Source organism: Neodiprion lecontei, chromosome 5 (assembly GCF_021901455.1).
Source record: "Neodiprion lecontei isolate iyNeoLeco1 chromosome 5, iyNeoLeco1.1, whole genome shotgun sequence".
In the NCBI taxonomy this organism is placed as follows: domain Eukaryota; kingdom Metazoa; phylum Arthropoda; class Insecta; order Hymenoptera; family Diprionidae; genus Neodiprion; species Neodiprion lecontei.
In genome coordinates, this window is record NC_060264.1 from 19,080,253 (window position 1) to 19,107,024 (window position 26,772).

The window sequence follows — 26,772 nt, forward strand, 5'->3', positions numbered from 1 at the left end:
TGATACGGCCCGTGAAATATTCAAATTGACTGATATCGGTTTATTCTACATCTGGGCAACTCATTTTATCACGTCGAACAATTTTCAGACGCTTCGCCACCGGCGAATAGATTTTTCTTTCCAAAAATTGATTACTTCGCATCAAATAACCCAACTTTACTTATATATATATTTTTTTCGTCTCATTTTTCTTTTGGTAATTGGTTCCTGGGCAAGCGCAACGCAATTTTTGTATGAAAACCGTGTTTTCGGTAGCTCAGGGCTATAATTTAACTACATTCGGTAAGTTAGACTTTCTTCTGTGATACGAGTCGGCTAAATTTTATGATATTTTTGAAAATGCGCTCATTTCAGACGCAAAACGCAAAATTCAGAAAATCATATTTTTGGGCTCAGAGTGATTTAAACCATCGTTTCTACACATATGGTTTCATCCTTGGTTTGATAAGACAAAAATCTTAGTCGTGGGCTTTCGTACTAGAAATATTTCAAAAGTGTCACATCATTTCCGATCCATTACGTAATTTCAAGAATATCCCGTACAGTGCGTAATATTGCATCAACATTGCTACATTGCAGTTGGTGTTGCCACGTCGCAGACACATTGTAGCAATATTACAATTGTGTGATAGTATAAATTGATGCATATAATTATAATAACTTATGCTTTACAAAAATCAATGTTTCAATTATGCGTAGGTGATATAATGGCGTTCGAAAGCGGTTTTGAAAGGGGGGGGGGGGGGGGGGGCTGTCTGTTTCGAGGTTGGTTAGATTAATATTTCGTGGATTTAAAAATATGCGGTACGTATAACAAAAATCCGTTCAAATTATGAAAATAAAATCATTCGAGTAATTTTTACTACCTCTGTACAAAATTTTTATACTCTCCAAAAAAGTATCCTCCACTTTATTGATAAATATTTTGGCACGTATCACAAGAAACTATTGATCGAAGAGGCATTACAAATGCTAATTTTTATTTCTCACCGAAAACTTTCACCTCGCGCGTGGCGTAATTGTGTTTTCGCGTGCTCAGTTTAAAGCTCATATATGTATGATAAATAAAACTTAAATAAAAAAAAGTTATTAAATCCAAAAATTAAACTGTTAAATAAATTTGAACCGTAACAAATAAAGAATAAAGCAAATGTTACTTTGGCACAATCCGTTTTTGGAGGTAGCCATTTGCATGTATCAGTGCATTTGGAGGAAGAAGCAGCACCGTTTTAGTTCTGGGAAGAACCCTGCGAGAGATCTTCGATTCGCCGCATGATTCAGATTTAAATTTTGTAACCAGATCTTACTCACTCGTAAGATTGTTTACTTGTATTGCAATAGAAATACTTGAGTTCGGAGTTTCTGAATCTAAGTATTATTTGATTTTACTTGATTTCCGTACCATCTAAATTTCGATTTGATCCCAAGTTTAATTTAGTTCTTGTTTTTCGTATATATTAAACTTGGAATTGATACCAAGTTAAACTTAATTTTGTACTCTTTGATAGTAAATTACGTTGTAATTTGTCTTTCATGATTTCTGGAAAGATGAAGGTAAGAGGTATTTAAGACGAAGCTTATTTTTCTCTTAGTAGTGAATTCTACATAAGATATAAAATGATTTTCAGCAGAATGAAAAGCAGAATAGAGAGCTGTATATGAGAGCAGAATATTCATCGAAAGGTTCCTTGCGTCTCCATTTTCATCGCAGTAGTTTGAAATTTGTTTTGAATGCATATATCACGACCTAAATATTGAAGAATAGAAACATGTTATTTTAAACGAAATTGTTTAATTATTTCAAAAATACTAACAATTGCCGATCCAAATATGCCGTATACAATATTTCTGAAATATTTTAGACATATTTAAGATACCACCCAACATTTTCATTACTTTGGAAAATTTCACTTAAACTATATTCCTGTAATACGTTATCCATTTATTATACTGTGGCGACAAAATAGAATTTTTTTTAGTAATTAGTCATTTTATTGTTGCCAAATTTCATTATTGCTTTGGCAGAAATGACAACATATAAGGAAAACTTGGAAGATTTTGAAAGTGGTAGTATATCGTAGTGGTTACCCTGGTGGAAATAATTTCTACGCCAAACTACGAATTTTATTTATGATTTTCTTCGAAAATTTCTACGATTCAGTAGAGAAATTCAGACACGTGCGTAGTTTTGGCATACAATTTTTTCGTAGATTATTATACTTTTTATATTCTTACGAAAGTTTCGAAAGTTTCGAAAGTTAGAAAATATGCAAGGTTCGAATCTTAGGTTCGGAATAAGCGGTCATGTAAATGGTTTGCAGTCAATGACCGGAAAGTCTTGTCTTTAGATATATATTTTATTCGAATTAATATCACAACAGAATGCTATTGAATGTATATTACAAATACCGGATAATTTTCTCGTGATCAGTTTACTTCTTAATCGTAGATCACATAAGATGTTGAAAAGTGTTAGACGAATACTGTAGTACAAGGTAACAATAATCTTATTAAAGAGTTATGTAATTGTAATTCCTAACTTGTCGGCTTATTAAATATTTTTATAAAATCACTGTTCAAAAGAGATATATCATATTAGACTGTGATTCCTTTTTAGCATTTTTCAATAACTGAAACTGAATAATTGATGTTGCGGTAGTTGCTACTATAGATATTAAGACATGAAAAAAGTAGCTGAAAACATCAATAATGATAAAAATAAAAATTGTCAAGAAATTGAAAAAATAGAAAACGAGTTTGACTTGATCGAACAAGACGTCAGAATTATAGAAAGAATCGATCATTTTTTCGAATTTATCGAAAAATTGGAAATATTGTGTTGGCAACCAAAATAGATACGAAGTGCTGCCACTGTTTTGTTTCCCAAATTGTAAAATACACAGATTATGCGAGTTCTACAGTTTCTGTATATTCAAAAAGTTCTTCGTGCACAATTTTTTTGTTTTCGTCACAACCAAGTGCTTCGAGATAATGATGGTCTTATACGATCAATGACGATACAAGAAAAATCGTATCTGTTTTTTACCGCAAACTTTGCAATGCGAACTGCAATTAAATCAGGAAAAGATTTTCCGTGATTTCACAAAAATTTGCCCACATGATATTGCCTGAAAATATAATACCGGAGTTTTGAATCAGAGAAAGCGACAATAAAAGAGCAATCTCTCTGTTCAAAAATCTTTTAAAAACTCGGAAGTATTTGTTGAATAATCCCTAAGCGATCATATGTTTAGTTAACTGTCAGAGTGTGGACGCTTTTCCACCCAAGCTTTGATTTTCGGTAAATCGAGAACCTTCGTTTTGAGTTGCTTTAGATTTTCATACTTCCCGATAACATCCGTCTTTGCCATAAAATTGATGTAGTCGAGCATAGCAACGAATAAGAGATCAGCCCAACTTAAAGCACCACCGACAAAGTATCCACCATTTTTTTTGACTTGGGCGTCCAAATTTTCAAGGTAGAACGGGATTGTTTCCTTGAACAATGGACCCTCTTTCCGTTTTTTAGTCGCTTCATCGGTTTCGTAATGCCAAGCTGCAATTTCTGAAACATTTCAACAGAGCTGCTCATTATCTCAGTAAATTTTCTCACTATGCGAACATCAGTGATCAGGTCGATTACTCAACACCCATAATTTCTTTCCACTTCGCTAGTCGTAAAATACAATTTATGCAATCGTGACTTTGGGATCACTTTGATCATTTACACTATAAAGCTTAACCGTAAAAAAATAAGATTTTGGAGTTACTTACTGCTTCTGAAGTCATCAATGGTGGCAACAATAGCATCGATCTCTAATGCTTCCCATTCATTTCTACCAGCAATTCCGAACTGTTTAGCTAAATAACGAGAAATTGCCGTTGATTGATTGATCTTTTTACCATCGACTTCCAGGATCGGTACTTGTCCAAATAGCATTGCTAAAAGAACAAAAAGTTCCAGTTGGTAAACATTGGCTAAATAGTAAATATTGGGTTATATTTACAGTCTAGAAAATTGGGTTTTGATCATTTCAAACAATGCTAAAACCAAAAAGACTTCCATTCGTGCAGCACTAATAATGCGAATGAACATCTCTGTGCTTTATATAAGTGACTTATGGCGGTATCAATGATGTGATAAGTTGATTCAAATGCATCTCGTAACTTTGGCCGGTAGACGACATAATTCATAAATATTTTGCACATTAAAGATTACTTTTCAAATCGAGAAGTTGAGGCACTTTCGAAATTTATTTCCAGACAATGCTCAATATGAGTCCAAAAAATCATGAACCAACTACGGTCAAAGCGTGCTTCAAAGTCTATTAAAGAGTATAAACCACTAAATGAAAAATTGAACTCATCGATAGCGAGAAAAAATGGCATTGCTCAATTTCGAGTGAAACTTTATTACATTGCTTTAAGCTTTGATTAAATTTGATCAACTCAATCTTACACCGAGAAATGTTTCAACTTACAGGGTTTCAACTTGGGCCAATCTTCGCGATTGAAGCGATCATCCACGAAATCGACACCTCCATAGCTCAGTATGAAGCGAATGGGTTCCGCCACGCCCTTAGTAGGGAAATAAGTCAACTTGTAGGTAGGCATTATTCTGGAAAAAGGTAAATAATGAGAGTGATGGAGTTTATGGGTTTGGGGTGAACACAATCGCCATTGATGAACGATAAGTCAATGACCTAATACTGCTCTCACATCTGTTCTTACCCTCAGTAAACAGTCTTATTTGATAATGATAAACTTACTTTAATTCAGGAGCAGAGAGTAGCTGACACTGTCGATTGAGACGAATCATACGATATATTTATTAATACCATGTATCAAGGCTTATCTTATCAGTGTTCGAAAATTCATTTTATAGGTCAGTAAAAATAGCTTGGTTTAATCAGTACGGGATTATCTGTTATACCATATGTGATATTATCTAAGTGAACCAAAGAGAAACTATATAAACTGATAGCTTCAATCTGCGGCGTCAAGCAGATACTTGTTTTGGTTGATCTATAACGAGTCAGGAACTTTGTCTGTCGTGAAATAAAAATTATAATTAATGTAGGCAGAAAATTTACAAAATTGCAAACATCTTGTATCATGCATCTTCCACTATGGAAGTTCAATAAGTATGTTTACTATGGTTGAACGTTATTACGTATACATGTTACTATAGTGATAATTGTTCAAAATAATTGCCAAAAGCTCATTCTTTCAACTGCAGATCTTGAACGGTGTTTGATTAGTTTGTAAAATTATTTGTACCTTTAATCATTTGTATTAGACATTACAAACCCAGAAAAATTGAATTGATCTAATTGGATCAAAATTTCGACGTTATGATCTGATGCAATAATCATATGATGTCATATGACCCATTTCAATCTATAAATTATACATCATTAGGTCAGACAACGGATCAGATTAGATAGAGACAAAATTTGAATCCAATTAGGTCTGTTAACATTTATATACATTTTTTATTATACATTTTTCCCGAGCCTGTTGCTACTTTCATCCATTTTAATGCTAAACTAAAATGGTACCACATTTCATTATTCACTTCGTTCGTCGCTGCTTAACGAACCATTAAAGTAGTCCTCATTTAACTATAATGGCTAGTATTAATTTTATTTACCTGTTTAAGTCGAGCTTATTTCGATTTCTCGCTTCTTTGTATTCACATCACGGCAGTTACCTACAGATAGGCAATCGACGAACAGGTTGTTTCGCCTGCAGATAGACAACTCAACTGTCACCTATGTGGATTCCCCTAATTCTGTGATACCTTCAACCAATGCTGAATTCTGCGTACGTCGAAAGAACCTTGGAGAGAATATTCTAGATCTCTTAATTCAGTGTGAGTTAACGTTGTTCGGCTGTAACAAGCAATTTCTGATTATAGGTAAGTTATTCAGGTAATTTAATATTTTCCGACGCATTATTAATGTTTTCTTTTTTACTTATCACTGATGTTACTGTATCGATATATTATATGCTTGTGGAATCATTGAAAACTAAAGCCGGTAAAATTCTAACCTATTATCGCCGGGGCTTCCGATGGATGAGGTTGAAGTTAGTAACGAAGCGTCGAAAGAAAAACAACTTTTACAACTGCAGAATGACTGCGTTGGGGAGTTGAGATTTCAGGGTAATTGCGAAATGCATATCAAATTTTCCCAGCAATGCCTCTTCAGTTAGTGATGATTTTCGCACATCGTGAAATAATCATATATCATACATACGGAACTCAGGAGAAATGCCTGTATTTTATTATCTTTATGTATATGTATATAGCAATAATCTTTACGTAATACAACGTTGATCTATCGTCCAAGAATGGAACAATCAGATATATTTATGTATATTCAATGATAAATCAATGTTGTCAGTTATGTAATGATTATTATTATACATAAAGGTCTATGAAGAACATTATCAAGTATTACTTGTAGCTAAAATCAAAGTTGTAAATCATTATTTATTGTAAAAAACATGATAAACGTCATAGGTTATAGTCATAAATTTAAAATTAACGCTTTATGAATTGTCAACCATAAATTTAGTACATCGCAAAGTTCGGATTGTCTGCAAATTTAATCAACTATATGTAATATGGCATTCACACTCATATTTTACAAACTCAACTTATTCAATGTCGTTCCAAAATTTGCAAAATATTATTTTTTCTTTCAGCGTTTCGCCACTTCAACTTTATTAGCTGCAATGTTATATTATAAATTAAAAAAGTTGAAAGTTAGAATGCCGGAAATTATACATAAATTCTCTTTAACATCCAACGTTACTTTTACGATATACAAATGGTACACTATAAGCAGACTTTTACCACTGCATTTAATTTAATCCGTTAGGGTTTGAAGCATCAGTATCAGATTTACCTTATCATTTTGAAATTTCAAACTCTACGCTCAACATGTTATTATTTGAGCAGATTAGGATTGGTCAAACGTTAAAATGTCATACATAGAAATCCTTATATTACTTACATTCATTACCAAAATTTATTATTCTCAACGTTTGTTACGTAATTTTTCTATGAATGTTAAAAATGCTTTGAAATGTCGTTTACCTTCTTCGAATAGCTAATTATATCAGTTAAGCTGTTGATAACTCAGAAGAAATGCCTATTCCATCTTTTATCATCTTATGTAACATGTTTACTCATTGTGTGTAATTTGAACGGCTCTATGCTTCACTGTATAATCCTGAAAAAATCGCTATTCAGTTCAGGAAGATAAAGTTTTCCATTCTTACAGAGATGTTATTTTTAGTTTTAACTTTTTGTTGTGGATTTTAAATTCAGAAAAAATAACACACCTTTTACAACAATCTTATATGTTCTCTTGAATTAATTTTTCTTTATAATTAATGTGCCAATTTTAACCTTAAAAACTAGAAATCCTGAAATACGTAAAAATTAATTCAATTCTTTTGTCGACTATTTTAATCTTAAGCTACGTGTAGTTTTTTTTGTCTTGTTTCCAGACACATAGATATCAGTGAACGGTTGTTCAACCTGCTGATAATTTAGGCATTATACTAAGGCCTCATATTTTTACGATATCAGAAGAAAGCAGTAATAATATTACTTTATTACATACAAGATAAAACCGAGAATTTCTCATAATTAGGCATAGTTATTCAGTACTCAGAAATACCTTGCAATGATAACAGTGGAAACTTTTATGAACCGTAAGTTTGCTATAAGCATAATTGCAAAATGATTTTCGATGCAGTTTATTATAATTATTTGTTAGTAATCCTGCAGTTTAATAAGATTATATATTTCATTATTTATTTGATCATTTGGACTAAATAAAACAGTATCGGTTTCAAGCTGCTACTTTAGATCTAACAGTTTGTAAAGTTCGTGTTTTGTATACACTGATAACATCACATGTGATTTGAAAGTATTTTGCTTACTGATTGAATCGACTTATCTCTCTTGACCTATAAAATAAAGTGTTTGAACGCGGATGGGATAAGCTTAAGAAAATGTTATTAACAAATGTATGCATACTCGGTAGGATGGTTTCATCATACCAGGCAATCTAAACAAATTGCACTACCTCTAAATAAAAAAAAAAAAAGAGATTTCGAGGATGTGCGATTTATCTAAATTCATCCTCTTTGTGGCACAAGTTAGAATTGAGGTAAAAATCTCAAAAAATTAGGCAATTGTTTTTCAATTATTTGAAGTTGATTTAGGGGGTGAGCTATAAAAAATTCGTCAGTACCCTAAATAAGTGACTTTCTAATACACGGATGTAACAATAGCCGCTCTCTACTGTATAGATTCTTTTTTTTTATTTTTGTAAATAGGCATTTCTCGTCAAGATTTAAATGAATGAACAAAGGAGTATAATCCATCTTGATGGACAGTGTTTCTTGGTCTCTGCCCAAATTTACATGAGACTGTATTGATCAAATAAGTGCACTCAAAGTGAGAGCAAATGTGAAATCAGAATTGGGTCAATTTACGTGTCGTTCGTCGTGCAATGTTGTCTCTACCTTGAGTTCCATCAATTATGTAACTCTCTTTATTTTCTTTTTTCCAGAATAATGCCTACCTACAAGTTGACTTATTTCCCCATCAAGGGTTTGGCGGAACCCATTCGCTTTATACTGAGCTATGGAGGTGTTGATTTCGTGGACGACCGCTTCGATCGCGAAGATTGGCCAAAGTTGAAGCCCTGTAAGTTGAAACATTGCCCAGTTTAAAATTTATTTGATGATGAATTTTGTGAATCTGTCAAATTCTACCAACTTTTCTCAATTTTAGTGCGTAATACTGCTGTTCCAGCATTCAATCAATCTTCTTTGTTGCGACAGCGTTAGAAATGTTCAATCTGCAATTTTCTGGACTGTGCATAGAATGAAATATTTTTCGATGAACCAATCTCTATGAGATGAAATTTTATTATTCTTTCAGCAATGCCATTTGGGCAAGTACCAGTGCTAGAAATTGATGGTAAAAAGATCAATCAATCGACGGCCATTGCACGCTATTTGGCTAAACAGTTTGGAATTGCTGGCAAAGATGACTGGGAAGCCATGGAGATTGATGCTAGTGTTGCCACCATTGATGACTTCAGAAACAGTAAGTATTTGCATATATTAAAGCACAAGCAAAGATTTTGCAAATATTCCAAATGAAGTAAATCTAAATAGTAATAAAATGCTAAACAAGCCATAGAAATATTGCGAATCACATAAATATTCGAAGATCTCATTTTATTCTCAAATCGTGCAATAATTTTCAATCAATGAGTATAAGGGAATGTGAAAACCTCCCGTCCCTAAATATTTCTGAATTACGTCCTTGTCGTGGCTTGTATTACTATACTATCTTTATCTTATATGTCAGGGTAACTTTTACAGGCTACATTCATGGAGATTGAAAGGTATTTATCAAATATTAGATGGAAGAAACTTATTGCTTCAGTAAAATGTGTGGAGTGAAAATTACGATCGACAATATTTGATTAGCATTACTGCGGAAAAAATCGCTCTAACATTTCTCAAATGGATTCGAATTTATGCGCGTAATGAAAATGACTGTTGTTGGTCACACTCGTATAATTTTACTTTGGCTCTAAATTGGTTTTTGGAACTCGGATATCAATTGTTATTTGCGCCAAACAAAATGACAGCAAGAGCTGCTGAAGTTTAACTTCACCATTACTTAAATTCTAATAAACGAGAATCGAGTTCGCAAAAATCACTTGGGTTCATGTAAACATGTTTCAAATAATCAGGTTTCTCACTCTACTTGAAAATCAGTAAAACCTGGGAAAAGTCAGGGATTTTTGTTTTATGTGGAAGAATCATAGACGGGTCGGGGAATTGCATCAAATTTATGGAAAAACTAAAATTTAAAATCTGAAAGTTTCGTAATATCGTTCCAAATGTTACAGTTTTTGCAGCGTATTGCAAAACGAAACTGTTATAGCTGGATCTTACAAAATTTCACAGTTTATTATTTATCAAAAATTTCTTACCATATTTTAGAAATCGGAGCTTGGCATTACGAAACGGAGCCAGCAGCGAAAGCACTGAAAGAGGGCATATTGTTCAAGGAAACAATCCCGTACTATCTTGAGAAATTAGATGAGCAAGTTAAAAAGAACGGCGGCTATTTTGTCGGTGGTGCTGTAACTTGGGCTGATCTTACTTTCGTCGCCCTGCTCGATTACATCAATTTCATGGCAAAGGGAGACATACTTGAGAAGTATGAAAATCTCAAGCAACTTAGAGCAAGAGTTCTCGAATTGCCGAAAATCAAAGCTTGGATTGAGAAGCGTCCGCAAACCGATTATTAAATAAGAATATCACTCACCGATGTTTACTCACCGTGCGAGATTTCGTATGAAAGCATCATCGGTTTATTCAAGTATTCATTAAACACTTATAAATATATAATATGTTTGCAGCTAAAATCTCAAACAAACTGACCAAGAAAAAAGTATTCAGCATTTTGGTACTCTATGTTTATTATATTGTGATGTAATATCAGTCAGAATAATAATTTGTAACTGAAAAAATTTCCAACCGTTAATTACGTACCACTTACCATCAATATTCACCGAGTGGCGTTGTACAGTGTTCCTAAATCCCGAAAAAACGGTAAAACGTAGAAAGTGTTTATTAATTTCGATGAAAATTCGTAGATAGCGGTTTTCGAAGTCTCTGATTACGAATCGAAAGTCAAATTTAAAAAAGATCAAACTGGCGGCGCTAATATCGCACAAAAATGGTTCTGATGTGTCGAATAATCATTCAAATTTTTTGAAATTTCCAGCTTGGAGATTTTTAGGCCACTGATTACAAATAAAAAAAAAACCAAAATACAAAATGGTATAAATATTTTATGAAAAGGTTATTCGATTTGGTCCAATTTTGATGAAATGCGTTTAAAAATGACGATTATAAATAGATCACATGAAAAGGTTGGGAAAGAAGAGGATTGGAATAAAGTAATTAATCACTATTACAATAATAATGAATATTCATTTCCATGTAGTGTGAAAATTTCTTAATCGTTATCTGACGAATGTCGTGAATTTTTCGAAGAATATGTTTTCCATTCTGTTAACTTGGCTCCACCTTTGTCTGAACTCCGATACCCATTCAACACTGACATTTTTCAAATTTTGTGGCACAATGTATGGATGCCTGAATTTATTTAACATCTCTGTTTCAATATTGTCATTCGTTACGTTAATATTTTTGGTTAATACTGTTTACAAAAATATTAAAATTTCCTTTCTTGCATAAGAAATTTCTGTTGTTCAGTCAAAATTCGTAGATTCTGTAAAAGTTGTAAAGAAAGATCAATAGAATTATTTTCACCAATTATAAACAGTATTTTATGCAGGACCACTACGAAAAACTGAAAGTGGAATATGTACAGATTGAAGTGCATCCGCACATCGTTGCATGAAAATTATAACCAAAGCTGAATAGGTAATTAATTTTTTGATACGTTTTGAACAAATCTTTTTTCAACAACTTCTGTTTGGTTTCAGAGTGGGATCTGATGGTCGCTTTTGGTATCATGAATTTTTATTTTAGTGCGACCAAGAAAAATACGAATACCTTTATTATTAATCTACTAGCCCATATATTGTTGATAACAATTTCGCGTAACACATTCAGATTGTACTTACTTTCTGGGGAAGAATCCATTTTACAGAATCCAAATCGGTCAACTTCTCACCATTCTACGCATGTTTCAAACCGATGAATTTTTTGGCGTGTCACAAGCTAATGATGCGACACTCATGACGCTAAAGAACGAATTGAATTCCTAAGTCAGATAAGAAACCTTGCCCATCCGCGGTCATAATACATACTATATGAACTCCTACACTACCCCAACAGTCAAAAGTCCCTAGAAAAGAAACTTCTTTCAAAATTTGACTGGCTTTTTGGGGTTTGGGACCAACGTGCGCTGACGTAAATTTATTGTTAATTTCACAATCATGGCCATTATGTGTATATATTGATACAACTTTTAAAAAACCGATATTTTTAATGCTTATTGAAAAGACATGTCAGTCAATTTATAATGCAACATCCTCGATAACTGAATGAAAGCTGAAAAATGTATCTAAAGGAAAGGCAGGAAAAGAATCTTAATAATTTTCGTTTGAAACGGGAAGATTTTTAATGAATCGTATGAAAAAACACCTCTGCCTTGTCTTTTAGCTTGCTTCACCTGCAAATTGACATTTGAATTCGAGTCTCCCTGTCAGATATTTGCATAACTCGATAGTCGACGTTAAGCTTACACGCAACCCGTGCGCTGTTTCTGTATTTAAAAATTCGTCCGCCGTTATTTCGCCGTTGAACTGCGCAAATTCCCAAGTATTTAACCATTTCAAGCAATCGTCCAATACCTAAAAAAGTAAATAAATGACACAACAGTAAACTAATGTATTTTACATGTATTATACATGTTATCAATCTCTCACCTTGAGATTGGCAGAATCAGGAGTGAGTCCTTGATTTGCGGCGTTACACTTCAAGGCATCAAACATGTCATTCATGCGTTTGCAGAATGCAATAGTTTCTTCACACCCGATTAATGAATCACAGTTTCGATCCAAATAAAATTTGAGCCCGTTTGCCACAGAATTACTGAACACCTGAATCAATCCATCAATAACGTAACCATAAATTATAATTACAATAAGAATTTTAAAAAATATGAGTAAATCACCTGCGTTGCAAGACAATCGCACATTCTTAATGTGCTATCCAATTTTACATGATTCTGTGTAATTTCAGGACAAACTCTAGCCCTCGCTTCATCACTGTCGAGAATGAATAAAGCCTGGATATATTTCCACTCAATGTAATTACTACGAGAATTTATCTGAAATCATGTTTTCGAGGATAGGCATACAAAAATATTTTTTAGCACTGCATTAATTTCTCTTCAACTTACACGCAGTCGTTTATTATCGTATAATTGATCTCTTATGCATCTTATCAAGTGCAACGCATTGGAAAATGCGAAAACTTTGCGGCTCTCATCGACAGGGTGTGTAAACCATGTTTTGATGCCATTAATCGAGCCTTCGACACCCAACGAAGACCAGATTTTCTTATTCATCGTTTTATCATCAGCGATAACGCCATGAATTGTGGCCCCACAGTTTTCTAGGCATGCGATCGCCTCGATAATTAATTTTGATATTTGTTCACCTCGGATAGGATTTTCGTCCTTGAAAACTGTAACGAGATGAGTCTGTCTGTCCGTCAACGATTGTAACATCAGAACAAGACCGTGCGTGGGTTGATCATTGACACTTTGAGACTTTAGGACGTCGTTTCTGAAATCCGATACACTGACATAGGCTAGACTTTCTGCAGAAATATCCATTGGATTTTTCGTTTCGAGATCGTTTAACAAAATCAGACCGTCCAGTTTAAGTCCTTTCTGTTTTAGTTTGTCAAATTTACGCCTCAGTACCTCGGTGAAATTTTGATCAAAGTTGCACTTCTTGTTTGCGAGTGAAAAATATCGACGAATAGTTGTTGAACAGGGTAACGGTAGAATGTTATTCACCCTTAAATACTCGTACAAAGATGGCGACTTTATGTTCAACAAAAGACACTGCATTATCCATTCGTTCGAATAACGTCGGCCATTGGATTTGGTTGTGGAAGCGGCTGCGATTATTTCATTCAGTGTTATTCTTTGAGCAGCTGGGATGTTGAGTTTTGAACACTTTTCATCAAACGGTTCGTTGTTGATTTTGGTCAACTCTTGGGTCTTTTCAGCTAGCGAATTCTTCAACGATTCTCTTTCCGCCATGATTCGTTTTAATTTACGTTTTTGACGTTTCAATTTCTTCTGTGATGCTAGCAACAATCTCTGATCAATCGGATTCATAGCCTTTCGCATACGTCGTATCGGCTGATCGTTATTGTACCTGGATTTTCTCTGAAAAGCGATTTTCCGCAGCTTTATACAACTGCGACATCGCTTCATCTTCGATATCAGAGAACAATTATCACTGTGCAAATCACCGAAATAATCTCTGAATTCGTTGTTCAGTTCAAGATATTGCGTGTCAACGTTTCCTAAACCTCCACACAAATTGATGTTTCCAAATTTGTTCAAAATGTTGGTCAGTTCTATTTTATTTAATAAAGTTTCTTGCAGTCCGGCCTCTTGCGCTTCTACAACGCGTCCCGAAATAAAGTATCGTATTCGATTATCGATATCAATTGTGACATATTTATCAAAGATCGGGTGATGCACACCGTTTTTTTTCATATATCGTGTGTGGGTGATTGTAACACATTGCTTGTTTGGGGAAAGCTGATTTATAACCGTCCAACTTGTAGGAATCGAGAAGTCATTTTCATTGGCTTTCGAAATATCTTCACCTGAAAAACAACATTCGAGATAACGATATTTTTTGACAAGTGATTCTTTTCAACTAATGGAATAATGGGAATCTGAAACTTCGTGACGATTATTGATGAACAGTATTGTAAACAAACCTTGATTTATTTTTGAAGTAAGTGCATCAAACAAATGTACAGATGTTTTTGGTTCTTCTGATATTTTAGCCTGATTGACAGCGACTAGTTCAGAGTCTTCAGCCGTACAAATGCTCATTTCATTTTTCAGTAACACAGTTAAATAATTTCCAGTCTGTGATTTAGATGCAGGTGATGTTCTTACATTTTCAATTTCTGTTTGTGAAAATTGTGGCAATGGTTTTTCTTCCGCGAATTTTACTTCCTCGTGAGTAACATTTGACGCTTCCATGGCTTTGAATGTCTGAGAATCATTTTTCTCGACTACTGTAATAAATTAAGAAAGTTTACTCGAGTGGATAACTGAAAAACGTTCTAAATTTTAGGAATTTATATCTTGATAACCAATTATGCAATTCGACTGGGGTCTGTTTAAAAGTATGTAGACATACACATACTCGAGTCTGACGATTCGCTGTAATTGGTGACTGAAGAAAAGGATTGAGCAGTCTCGTCATCGGGAGTAAATATCGACGGAACAGCCTGGTCCGCCAATCGAGGACACTTGAAGGGAACCTTTTGAGTGTAACACAAAACGTCCATTTGCGAACAAAAAACAAGCACAAGGTATTCAATTATGAGATTGAAGTTGGTAACATTAACATAACATGGACAAGAATTACTAATTTGCAACTTTGCAATGGCTTTGAAAGTGTTGCGGTAAATCAAAAATATAAGACATATTTTGCTTATAATAGTTTACTAAATTCCTGACAACTCCAAAGTAGCGAAAAAAAGATTTTTCCTAAAAGTATATCATTGATTTAACGTTACAAAATTAAAATATTCCACACATCTTTTGTGTCTTTTTAAATTGAAATAATCAATGAAACAATTAAATCAATCGTTACAAGTTATCTTTTATTTATTTTCAAGTCCTTGCACTTCAGTTATATTTGAATTTTTCATTCAAAATTGAATGGTTAGTCATTATACACAGGTATGCTAAAAATTTTGCTGAAAGTTCAACGTTTGGATAACGATATAAAAGTTAAGTTTATACAAGAATTTGAGGAAACTCAATGACTTCCATGGATTTTACAGGTAGAACGAAAAATCCCTAACTATTTCAAGTTTCCCAGGTTTTCCGGAAATGTGGAAACTGAAAATGTGTTAGATTGTCTCAATTTCAAAGAATCGTAACAAAACAAGTCAAGCTCAATCACTAAAAAATTCAAAAATGGTGTTTTCTTCTGTTTCACTTTTCAGTTAAGTAAAAGTTACCAACTTCAACCTTGTTTAATTTTATTCTGTAGTGAGAAGTTGAAAATTATAGAGGGTAACTACGGATAAACATGATAAACTTACATCCGCAATTTTTCGACCATTCTGATCGAATCTAACATATCTTCTAACGATATCTTCTTCTTTGAAATGTCTTTCACAGACAAATTTCGTCGCAGTTAAACGAACTCCCTCCGGTAACACCGCTTTCCACTTGTCAAACAATTCAACATTCGATGGTGCTTTGAAAACCGAGCGTTTAACCTTCAAACTTTTATAACCAGTTTTGCATTTGGAAACAACACAAGACCTGGGCATTGTAGATATGGCTACAAGCTATCGTTAGAAGTTCATGGTAGTTTCTTCTGTATAAGTCGACGTGAAACTTGCACTCTCGCTGCACTAACATTTGAGGTTAGCTTTGCAGTTTACTCTACAACTTTGACCGCAGGTAGCGGGGAACCTATAAGGTGGGGAAATCTAAGAGCCAGAGAGTCCACGGTACGGTCTTACACACAGGTCTTGCAACTCTGGTGGTGGAGGTAGGCTAGGAGTGACTCAGATATTGAATCAATTTGTAGTTTACGGTTTCGGCACTGCGTCGCTACTATCTAGTAGGGCTGAGTTACAGAACCTCAAATTTCGTTATTTTTGGCCGTTGTCGCAAACCGCTAAAGACCGTGGTCTCCAGACATAAATACATAGCCGGAACACTGGCACTTGCACAAGTGGGTATAAAACGAAGGTAACGGGTGTTCAATGGAGGGTTTGATAAACCACTTTTTTCATAAAGAATTTTTTTAAATTTTAACATCAAAGCCCATTTATTTAATATTTTCGGGAAAATTATTTTTAGAAACAAAAAATTTCAAAGGGGGATCGAACCCAAGAAACCCAAACATTATTACTAAAGCTAAACATTATTACTCTCGTAAAAGATGTGAAAAAATTCATTTACGGTCCTCGGGCCCGCTTGAATGTACAATTGGCTTAAAATCCACTAGCCATCATGACAATGCCCATTCTCTTTAATATCGCATTTTTTTCATATCATTGTATTCGTTTTTATAGTATTAATATCTGATATCCATGTTCTGTGTCCCTTGCACAGCGGCGGACATATTCCGTGCATTGCTTAGGTGGAGAACACGCGGTCCATTCTCAATGTTAATGGGACCAACGACACGTGTGACGTCATTTGTCGTAGTATGTCAGTCGTATATGAGATTAGGGTGTGTCATTTTAGGGCGATATTTTTTTTTTTGCTCATCACCCGAAAAGTCTTTAGTTCGCATCTGAAAACAAATCCTCGCGCAAGGGGAGCGCTGTCAAAAAATATTTAGAGGTAGCTCAAGTTTTCCCATTTCCCAACAAAAGAAAAAAAAAAATATCGCCCTAAAATGACACACCCTAATATGAGATATTATAAATAGCTTCAATAAACGCAAAAACAGTAGGCAAGGTATAGGGGTTAGCATCTTTTAGCATAAGTGGAAAGGTCAGACGGACTCTTTTTTTGCTTGGACGCCTATACGGTTCACTTTACTTACGTGAAGGTTCACTTTACTTACTCTATTTATAATATCTCTATGGTCGAATGACAGTGTCACGTTATGCTCATATGTTGTCAACAACGCAATAAGCCGACCGCGGTTTGTTTCAATCGGACAGTTTTTTTTTCAGCATCATTTTCAATGTTAGTTAAAAATTAATGAATAATGGGTCGATGTGACTATTGTAAAGTTGCTAAGAAGAAATATAACCGAAGGACATTCCACAGGTAAGTGATGAATAGATTCTTGAAATAAGTTAGAATAAAATAAAAATCATAAAGATCTTAAAGCATTTAAAATGCGACCATTGCCGACTAGGCTTACTGTACACTGCTTCAGAAGAAGATCTGCAAAATCCACCGAGAAACTTACAGTTGACGTTGTCAAAGAACCGAGGTAGCTTGACTCTATTAAGTTCCAGTGTCATTTACATAGCTTGCGTCACAGAAAATATGTTTCGACATGCGATTAATCTTAATAGTGGCCATCCACTGGTAGAATCACAATTTTCTGTTGTGCTATGTTCAAAAATAGTGCTCAAATTACTTGAAGATTCACTCATAAGACTTCGCTTTGATGAGATGAACTCATATGTATTCGATGAAAGCCCAGAATAACTTTAATCATGTTAACCATTGTTGCACACGTAAGCGTAAGTGCGGATTATAAACTCGAGCCTAATACTCTACGAATTTGATGCGGATATTACCTCTTTATACGATTCACCGCTTCATTATAAAAAAAGTACCATTCGTTCTAAAAAGAACGTAAAGAATGTTTCAAGGATAGTCCACTTGCCAGTGCATGGTCTTCTTTATTCACCATGAGTAACATACTTACCTACATCGTAGTTGGCAACTTGAACAATAAATTTTACATTCTATCCTGCTTGATTCTTGTAATAAAAATTTATGCTTGATATATGGTATTGTAATTTTCATCATCTTTTGTTAATCACCTTGTATGTATGAATTCTCCATGTCCATGGCATGATATATAATTGTTCCATATGATGAACATGGAAAATTCAAAATTGATATTTTTACTCGTCTTGAATGGAAACATAGGCACGAGTACATAATGACACCTTATCTCACCCTAGGCTCACGAAATCTCTTACCTAACTCTTCATTAGGGGCGTGCGGGCCGTAGAGACCCAATGCCTTTCATTTTTTATACACTGCTCCGAAAAAAATTTCCGGTGCTGCTGTTTTTAGTATCTTCCAGGAATCTTCCATTAAAGCCATTGTCTATGTTGGCGCGCTGTTTTCCTCATTGATTTCGCAATCATAAGTCGTTAAACTTCGTCGGGGTCTCCACGGACCCCACGCACGTACTGGCGTTACTAATCGTGGTGTATAACGGGAACGAATATTTTCTGTGGTACAGAACTAAACGTGAAGTCATTTCTTTGTTTGGGTCAATTGAAATTTTAACGAAAGTTTAAAATCATATTAACGACATAAACTTGGGAATTTATAAATACTTATTTAGTTCGTTTTTCTCATTACATCTAGTTTTTCGTTGCTCGAAAAAGGTACTTAATTCTCTAAGGCAATAACAACTGGACTCATTTATTGAAAAATTTTGCGTCATGGATTATTTTCTTAGTTTGTAACTGCGTCTTAGCAGCAAGGCTGAAAAAGAACCATTTGCATGGGTAAAATTTTCAGGTTTTTCGCCTTCTGAGATGAAATATTGTTAATTTATAATAAGGAATGAAATTGAAATTTGCATCACGTAAGTTCTTATTGCCAGACGTATAAACCACACATTTTGCATAACCACAATTTTTAATATTAAACCTTATATTTGTATTGCTGATGAAGATATTGCATTAACAACGTGGAGTCTCTGAAGACCTCACGCGCTTACTAGCGCTACGAAAGATGAAAGGTTAAGTAGGTGATAGGCGGTTCATTTTTATTTGTGTAACATTACTATGACTTCTACGCACTGTAATGTTTGCAGGTGGTGCAAGCCTCTGGCCCGTACAACCACGTTATCGTGAGTGATCTTTGCCCTGCTGACAGTGAAATTTTAATTTATAAAGAAGGGAACTTCTCTTTTTAGGTAGACAGACTGTTGGCTCGGTCAACTCGAAACATTCTGATTAACTAGTTATTTCGTTTCACAGATTTTCGGATAAAATACCAGAGCCGCCTTGTTGCGGACTTGGGTAACATAATAATAAGATAGCGAGGCTGCCTATTTTGTAGACTCGGACAATAAATTGCCAGAGCTACCTTTGGACGCTGTTTTCACAGACTTGGGAGGTATAAATTACCCTAGCCGCCACCCTCCTTGGAGCTAGGAAATCAGAACTCTGAGCCCGATGTGACTGTGATATATTTCAACGATATTTATCCAACCTACGACTTGGGATCCCCAACCAATAGTCCCGGACTCCCGGACGGATTAAAAGGAAAAGTGTTTAATCTATTCTAACGGAGTGCGAACTATGTGATATATGAGATTCTGTTTCAAATTTTATCTCAGATGTCTAATTTGAGTACCAAGGATGCGTTGTGTCTAACAATAAGTCTCGAAACTGTGAATATTAGCAAAGCCGAAGCTTGACACGCAATTTGACGTGAAATTTTTCCAAGTCGCAAACGAAACCAAATTCATCGACTGTCTCGAGATGAGAACAGCGAAGTAATAAGTGAATCAGCAGAGCGCTGTGCTGACAATCTGCTAATCATCAAAGAAGTTACCTCCCACTTTGACTAGGTATTTAAACTACGATATAGACTATAACGACTTTAGTCGAAAATCGAGCTTTCGTTGAAAATACTCGATTATTCACAATCAAGTCGATGAAGACCGACTTTTGAGTGACGACGTCTCGATTTATTTTCAACTAAATTTAATATCTGATGATAAAAGAGCAAATACTTTGTTACTTAAGTTTTTTCTGTTAGAACCCATCCTAAACTACCAGTCAAACGCTGTCTTTCAAAATATTATTCCGTTGTACGTACTGGTTGTACGGTAAGTCGATAGTTGACAACAATGCTACTTTCAACCAAATAAGATTTACATTGCCTTACAGAATATCTTTCATTGATTTTTAATAAAACAATTTCAAAAAATCGAAAAGTCGAGTTTTAGAGATGATCAATCGATTTTACAAGTTGAGAGATTCAAATTCGATCGGAGAGTCGAAAGTCCACTTTTCGCGTCACTTTTCCATCCCTAGGTCTGCTAGCGAGGTGTCGTTCCTTCTCGTACATATTTGTAGTTATATTCTGGTTCGATCCAGTTTGCGCTGTGTTGCCGCTGCTGATGATGAAGGTGGAAAAAAGATTATCTTCAGGTTGTGCTATGTCCGTGGTCGCTGTTAACTCTTGACATTAACATGTGTCGATCACCTTAGAAGTGTTGGTGATTCTCTCTCTCAATGCCAACCTCGGTGGCTGGATGCTTTGCAACACATACGAGTGACTTTTATGGGGCCAACACTCATGTCAGTTTCCACAATTTATCTGAGTACGCAATCACGTAGCAGTTACTTGAGCCATAATTCTCTTTTGAACAGTTCGAAAAATATGTAATCGTTTAATTCAAAGTTCAGGTACTTACCAAGTTAGATAGAGTAGCAAGCCATGCCTGTAATTCTGAATGCGGGCTTGCGATGAAAATCAGTTTTGTTTACTTGCTCTCGCTGATTTCACATGAGCGATAAAAAATAACAAGCTTGAGTGTCGTATGAAAGAATTGCGTATTCTGAGAATGCCTTAGGGGGAATCATACAATATCACGATGTTATTTAAGTCATTAAAAGAACGGCGAATCTTATTTTACCCTCCAGAGTTCAGTTCGGTCGTAACAGTGGCAGAAGTGACACCTGCCTACGGTTAGTAATATACACGACGAAAGGTTTCATTCTGTGAAGACATAGAGAACAAACGGTCAACTTTTATTTACCGCAAACGCTGATAACCAGCGATTAACAAATATCGTACAGCCACCCTTACGGACACTCGCGAATTGTAGAATGAATCCTTTGACGGTAGCGATTTGTACCTTGGCGTGCTTTATACTCTACAACGTTATCAAAGTCGCGGTGAAACTTTTGAAAATAGGATCATTTTCCGATTCCACGTCTAAGTTTGACGGACCGCAGGGTATACCTATCATAGGTCTTGCTTATCTCTTCATGGGCAGCGCTGAAGGTAATTAAGGAGAGACATTTTGCCATAGCTAGCGAATATCTAGTAGCTAATGAATTTGTCGTGTTCTGTAATATGTGAAATTACAGCTACTATGAAGAAAATCATTGACATGGGAAAAACATATCCTCCATCTTTTCAAACGTCATTGGGAAAAATTCCAATCTTCGTCACGGGTATTCCTGAACAATTGAAGGTAAAGTAATTCTGACAATCATTCAACGCAGATCAAAATTGCAGCCATCCATTATTATTTCACCATTTCAGGTTGTACTTCTCAGTTCAAAAACCATTGAGAAAAATGAGTTTTTCGACTTTGCGCGGCCTTGGCTGGGAAACGGAATATTCATAGCTCCTGGTAGGTGAATGATCGTATTTTGACACTTGAACATGAGATATTAGAGTAATAGGATAGCTTGCTTGGATCGCACAATTTTTTAGATCTTCTGAATTTATATCGCATTCATTTTGGTTTCTTCAACAATGGTGGTGAAAGGAAACGCACGAGCAATTTGGCTGTATGAGTTATATTAAGCGAATGTGCGAATATATGACTCATATACTTTGAAAAAATTTCACCTTCATCTAATTCGTGATCCTAACGATACTCACCATATCATTATTGCCGTACCAACAAATAGTCAGATCATTCACAGGCATACAGACGCGAGTCATTATTGTCAAATCGTCAATAAATTGATATGATTGTAATCATGTTTATCATACCATCTCTATCATCCTTACAATCATCAGCTTCGTCATCATCTTATTGGATTTAGAAGATGAAGAGTAGCGAAATAAGGAAGATGAGGTACATTGTACTGTTAAATTTGCAGAAAAAAAATTTAACCCGCGCATTAGGCGAGTCTGTGTAGTATCCAACATTTTTGCACAATTTTGAAAAGTTTTTTATTTCAGCGTCAATATGGGAAGTGCACCGGAAACTGATACAGCCATCTTTCAATTCCATAGCCCTCAAGTCTTTTGTCGAAATATTTTCCGCCCAGACAGCCATACTGGTTAAGAAAATGGAACGTCACTTGGATGGACCAGAATTTGAAATACACAAATATCTTTCATTGTGTACGTTCGATGTCATTTGCGGTAGGTCATTGCAACTACGTATTAGACAACCTAAATAACATTTGAGTGATCATTTTTTCTTGACTAATGACATGTATAAATTATCATCTTATGTCTCAGAAACGGCTATGGGTATAAATTTAGAAGCACAAACGAAAGAGAATTGTGACTACGGAGAGGCAGCAGACAAGTAAGTCAATAATTGGAATCTCATTAACAGGAAGGTTCTCTTCCTTATCGTTAGTTTTTGACTCGTTATGCACAATGTCCAAACGCTTGAAGTTTACATTATAAAATGTTTACTCGATGATGCTGTCCGAAAAATTTATAGATCGCTTTGACCAAGTATTTTCTCGGTAGGAAAATACTATACGTTCTGTTTATGTAGGGTCATCGCTGGTGTAACCAAACGATCTCTCAGTCCCTGGCTGTACCCGGACTTCATTTTCTATCGTACGCGACTTGGCAAAGACCAACAGAAGAATATCAAATTTCTGCACGGGTTCGTTGACGACGTAAGTATGAAATCTGCAGGTTGTGTTAATTCCTTCGGACACTCCTTGCATCATCTGTTAGTTATAGAGTTTCTTTCTCACAAATGCTCACACTCCGATGCAAAGTTCGTGAGTATTCCTTTAAGGGTCACTTTAAACTTGAGTGTAGAACATCGACCGGCACTTGAAAGTATATATACTACCTTTATTCTTTAGAAATCCGCAACGGTCATAATAACACATGAAGATGAATATGAAGAACTGTTTCAGTACTTATTGCTACTCGTCTCTGGCTCTGAATCCATCACGTTCAATTTTGTTTTGTTTTTATTGTATAGATATATCCATAGTATATTTGGCGGGGTAACTCTGACAATTTTTCAAGCACAAGTGATCGCAACGTGGTGTTTCAGCTTTGTGTTGAGCAATATGATGCCGACACTGCTTGAGAATGGGTACGTTTCTAGCCCTAGCCGCAATACCTAGCCTCTATTCGACGTAAAAAATGTGCGATCACTATCAGTACGCAAGAAACACGATCGTATGACAGATAATGAATGAAGTTAGACAAACTACAAACCAGGTCTCGGATTGCACTAGTATTGGCTTAAAGAATAGACAGGGGGCGGGCTGGTGACTTCTGTGGTTTCATTGCAGGTAATACGGGCGAAGAAAGAACGAATAAGCCAGTGTACTAACCAAAGAGAATCAGTTGGAAATAAACAAGATGCAGGTAAACACCACATACTTTCATTATAGACGTAACGTGTTCCCAAAAAATTCTAACCAGAGTTGGATGAGTGAGAGGTACTGATTCCGATTCCGTCTGCGTCTAAAGCAAGATGCCCGAAACTGGCTCAGGGCTATTCATCAGACATTAAAAACCTGAATTATGAACCCGAAAAGTCTGAACATGATTCACAAAAACATTAAATTTATATGAACTATTTTATATTACTGAGAGCGATTTACTTATCTCGCGTACGTGTAACAACCGTGAACTGTATAATTAACGTTCATACTTACACAGCCAACAGTTTGTTGAATCATCGCGAGATACTGATAGACAATCTTATAAAACTATCCAACCACAATAAGATTCTGACGGATGAAATGGTCCGGGAAGAGGTTGATACAATGATGGTGGCTGTAAGTATTGCGTCCGGTTCATATCGGATGTTATTCCAAATTGCTTTGAAAAATTATCATGATAGTCAGTTTTACTATAAACCGGGAAGATGAAACATATGCACATGGCAACGTCAAGTAGACAGCATGAGTGTAGGTACACGCAATTGTGTAATGATCAGTTGTTCCTACACGTTTTTGCAGGGCAGTGACACAACGACAGTGGTAGGATCCTTTGTGATTATGATGCTTGCTTCTCAACCAGGTGTGCAGGTTTGTCTAATCTCCTAATTACTTTGACATCACAGTCTAGTATCTCTATGTCATTGTTAACACGTGCAATTACTCGCATTCGATACCATCGTATAGGAAAAAGCGTACCAGGAGTTGTGTGACATTTTTGGAGGAAATGCAGCGGACGATGATAATGGAGAACCACCCGTCACGTCAGAAGTCTTGATGAGAATGACCTACATGGAAAGAGTGATCAAAGAAACTATGCGCTTGTTTCCAATTGGACCCTTACTTTTCCGAAAGGCGACGGATGATTTGGATTTAGGTTCGTAAGCTTTCGTCACCTTATCTATTCTGTTACTATTACATCTTTGCAAATACTGTGCTCCGTGTAGTAATACATTGTTGTAAATACGTGCATGAAGTTACTTCTTAGACGATTACTGATATTATAGGCAATTGTACTGTACCAAAAGGAAGTACGGTCGCTCTCAATATTGTAGCAGTTCACAGAAATGAGAAATACTGGCCAGATCCTTTGAAATTTGATCCGGACAGATTCCTACCTGAAAGATTTGCACAACAGGAACCATTCTCATACTTACCATTCAGTGGCGGTCCAAGAAATTGTATAGGTGAGGAAAATAGCCGAGTTGATAATATATAATCGAATATCATTATACTGATGATCTAATGGAACTGGTCGATATCTGCACGTACCTTTATGGGATATATTTATAAAACGGAAAAATGTTTGGAATAACATGAGTAATAGAAGTTTTGTTGTCAATAATTGTGGATACAATGAATATAGGTGCACTAGAAAAAATGACTGGATGATTTATGTTCCATTTTCAGGATCGAAGTACGCTATGATGTTAATAAAGACATTCACAACGATGATTCTTCGAAGATACGTTTTAGCAGTGGATAAAGCGACACCAGTGGAAGATGTACGATTGAAGATGGAATTTATGATGAGGCCTGCGGTCCCAATCGCAATTAGGATCAAGAGACGCACATAAGAGCATAAATTTTTGTAAATTAACGTTTGTCATTTTCAGAGATATTTGAGGAGCCAAGTATGCCCCATTTGGCTCGAGAGACAAAATAATATCGTTACATATTTACGTGTGGAGAACGATTATACCAGGTTGTGGGATTTTTTTTTTTTTACTCTCAGTATCATTTATTATCGGCAGGTGTCGTGTATAAGTTGTCATTCAATAAAAAAATACTACACCGCACATTCGTACATGTGTATCAAATTATTTTTCCACGGATTTGACCCTACCTTCGGTTTTATCGAAATCAATCGCATTGGGCCAAAACTGGAAAGTTTGTTTCGGGTAGTAATCGAGTGTAAATGGGTGTAAATTCGCTCCCTCTACTTTTTTCTTGTGGGAATTTAGCATCATCTATGAATTGGGGGAGCGAATTTACATCTAATTTCGGTTTTTTTCGTGAAGGTCTTTTATTCGTTAAAAAAAATGTGTTTTAGATTTGTAGCAACATTTGACTAGGAACGGCTTTAATATTTTCAGTAAGATGAGAACCAAGAGTTCCGCGCTTAAGTAAGTTAACCAAAAAATCCAACCTTATTGGATCTATCTTTTTGACACGACTCGTGTTATATCGATTTATAATGATTTTATAAAAATGAAGTGTACCTCCTTTAGAGTTTATTTTCAAAATCCGAAAAAATTCACCAAACTTTCGTCAAATATTGTGATAAGTAGAAAATATGGGACCTCGTTGTGTAAACATTTTGCGGAATGTGGTCCAGTTGACTGAGAATGGTCCGTATGATAAATTTTTCAAGTTAATAAATATAATTATTTCATATTACGCCTAGAGAATCCGTGATTACGAGTAAACTATGACACCTTATCTCACCCGAAACTCACGCAATCTCTCGCCTAAATGAATCATGTGCAGTTAATTTTTTGCGTGAGACTTCCGTGATTTGTACACGCATACAATTAGTGATTTTCGCGGGATAAATTCTCAGTTTTTAAGATTAATCTGATGATTAAATCATGTGTCAGTTACTTCCGGCATCATTTCGTTTTGCGTAAAATACTGCTTGGTAGCCACTGACATGGAAAATTATCGTTTAGCCGAAATGGAATTATACGCGTCTCAACAGTGGGAATTTTTTCTCTCAATTTTAGTGGAGCCTCGACTTCTCTGGTGTCATTTCACGCCACGTACTTTCATGTCATGGAGATAATTTCTGAACCAATAATTCTGAACATCGGAAAATGTATCACCACTCGAGAGAAT

General features: G+C 35.3%; 4 protein-coding genes across 12 annotated transcripts; 2 read left to right on the forward strand and 2 right to left on the reverse strand.

The window, feature by feature from the left end:
- Positions 1-1,887: 1,887 nt before the first annotated feature.
- On the reverse strand, positions 1,888-5,776 carry LOC107223827 (glutathione S-transferase). Of its 2 annotated transcripts, none has more exons than XM_046739797.1 (4): positions 5,654-5,776; positions 4,482-4,618; positions 3,775-3,942; positions 1,888-3,565 (listed from the first exon to the last, which is right to left on the reverse strand). In XM_046739797.1, exons 2-4 carry the CDS (start codon positions 4,612-4,614, stop codon positions 3,255-3,257), a joined length of 612 nt encoding a protein of 203 aa, XP_046595753.1. In that variant the 5' UTR covers positions 4,615-4,618; positions 5,654-5,776; the 3' UTR covers positions 1,888-3,254. The 2 variants fall into 2 exon arrangements, with proteins under 2 accessions (XP_046595753.1, XP_015519132.2); XM_015663646.2 differs by lacking the exon at positions 5,654-5,776 and adding an exon at positions 4,770-4,860.
- A 17-nt stretch (positions 5,777-5,793) lies between these two features.
- On the forward strand, positions 5,794-10,582 carry LOC107223826 (glutathione S-transferase). 2 transcript variants are annotated; one of them, XM_015663644.2, is made up of 4 exons: positions 5,794-5,920; positions 8,595-8,731; positions 8,969-9,136; positions 10,048-10,582. In XM_015663644.2, exons 2-4 carry the CDS (start codon positions 8,599-8,601, stop codon positions 10,356-10,358), a joined length of 612 nt encoding a protein of 203 aa, XP_015519130.1. In that variant the 5' UTR covers positions 5,794-5,920; positions 8,595-8,598; the 3' UTR covers positions 10,359-10,582. The 2 variants fall into 2 exon arrangements, with proteins under 2 accessions (XP_015519130.1, XP_046595754.1); XM_046739798.1 differs by lacking the exon at positions 5,794-5,920 and adding an exon at positions 7,664-7,728.
- Positions 10,583-10,860: 278 nt separating this feature from the next.
- LOC107223825 lies at positions 10,861-16,374 on the reverse strand. 7 transcript variants are annotated; one of them, XR_006904372.1, is made up of 8 exons: positions 15,904-16,367; positions 14,994-15,111; positions 14,557-14,862; positions 12,989-14,439; positions 12,761-12,916; positions 12,513-12,686; positions 11,706-12,437; positions 10,861-11,347 (listed from the first exon to the last, which is right to left on the reverse strand). XR_006904372.1 is itself a non-coding variant. In XM_046739793.1 (8 exons), the coding sequence occupies exons 1-7, from the start codon at positions 16,135-16,137 to the stop codon at positions 12,243-12,245; spliced, it is 2,634 nt and encodes an 877-aa protein (XP_046595749.1). In that variant the 5' UTR covers positions 16,138-16,367; the 3' UTR covers positions 10,861-11,929; positions 12,229-12,242. The 7 variants fall into 7 exon arrangements, 5 of the variants coding, with proteins under 5 accessions (XP_046595749.1, XP_046595750.1, XP_046595751.1 ...); XM_046739793.1 differs by having other exon boundaries at positions 10,861-11,929; positions 12,229-12,437; XM_046739794.1 differs by having other exon boundaries at positions 10,861-12,437; positions 14,557-14,859; positions 15,904-16,368.
- Positions 16,375-21,182: 4,808 nt separating this feature from the next.
- On the forward strand, positions 21,183-25,702 carry LOC107223824 (cytochrome P450 4C1-like). The gene is made up of 12 exons (XM_015663642.2): positions 21,183-21,550; positions 21,637-21,743; positions 21,815-21,905; positions 22,466-22,651; positions 22,751-22,820; positions 23,019-23,145; positions 23,782-23,857; positions 24,155-24,273; positions 24,457-24,525; positions 24,622-24,811; positions 24,942-25,121; positions 25,345-25,702. The coding sequence occupies exons 1-12, from the start codon at positions 21,373-21,375 to the stop codon at positions 25,509-25,511; spliced, it is 1,560 nt and encodes a 519-aa protein (XP_015519128.2). The 5' UTR covers positions 21,183-21,372; the 3' UTR covers positions 25,512-25,702.
- The last annotated feature ends 1,070 nt before the right edge of the window (positions 25,703-26,772 follow it).

Bases quoted from the DNA above. Each gene is read 5' to 3' on its own strand.
- LOC107223827 (XM_015663646.2), bottom strand. From the start codon at position 4,819: ATGATTCGTCTCAATCGACAGTGTCAGCTACTCTCTGCTCCTGAATTA. The intron at 4,619-4,769 runs GTAAGTTTATCA...ACCTTTTTCCAG, and splicing joins CTCTCTGCTCCTGAATTAAA to AATAATGCCTACCTACAAGT. The intron at 3,566-3,774 runs GTAAGTAACTCC...GAAATGTTTCAG, and splicing joins CATTGATGACTTCAGAAGCA to AAATTGCAGCTTGGCATTAC.
- LOC107223826 (XM_015663644.2), top strand. From the start codon at position 8,599: ATGCCTACCTACAAGTTGACTTATTTCCCCATCAAGGGTTTGGCGGAA. The intron at 8,732-8,968 runs GTAAGTTGAAAC...TTATTCTTTCAG, and splicing joins TTGGCCAAAGTTGAAGCCCT to CAATGCCATTTGGGCAAGTA. The intron at 9,137-10,047 runs GTAAGTATTTGC...ACCATATTTTAG, and splicing joins CATTGATGACTTCAGAAACA to AAATCGGAGCTTGGCATTAC.
- LOC107223825 (XM_046739793.1), bottom strand. From the start codon at position 16,137: ATGCCCAGGTCTTGTGTTGTTTCCAAATGCAAAACTGGTTATAAAAGT. The intron at 14,863-14,993 runs GTATGTGTATGT...AATTTATTACAG, and splicing joins CAGCGAATCGTCAGACTCGA to TAGTCGAGAAAAATGATTCT. The intron at 14,440-14,556 runs GTTTGTTTACAA...GTTGTTTTTCAG, and splicing joins TACTTCAAAAATAAATCAAG to GTGAAGATATTTCGAAAGCC.
- LOC107223824 (XM_015663642.2), top strand. From the start codon at position 21,373: ATGAATCCTTTGACGGTAGCGATTTGTACCTTGGCGTGCTTTATACTC. The intron at 21,744-21,814 runs GTAAAGTAATTC...TCACCATTTCAG, and splicing joins GTATTCCTGAACAATTGAAG to GTTGTACTTCTCAGTTCAAA. The intron at 22,821-23,018 runs GTAAGTCAATAA...CTGTTTATGTAG, and splicing joins TACGGAGAGGCAGCAGACAA to GGTCATCGCTGGTGTAACCA.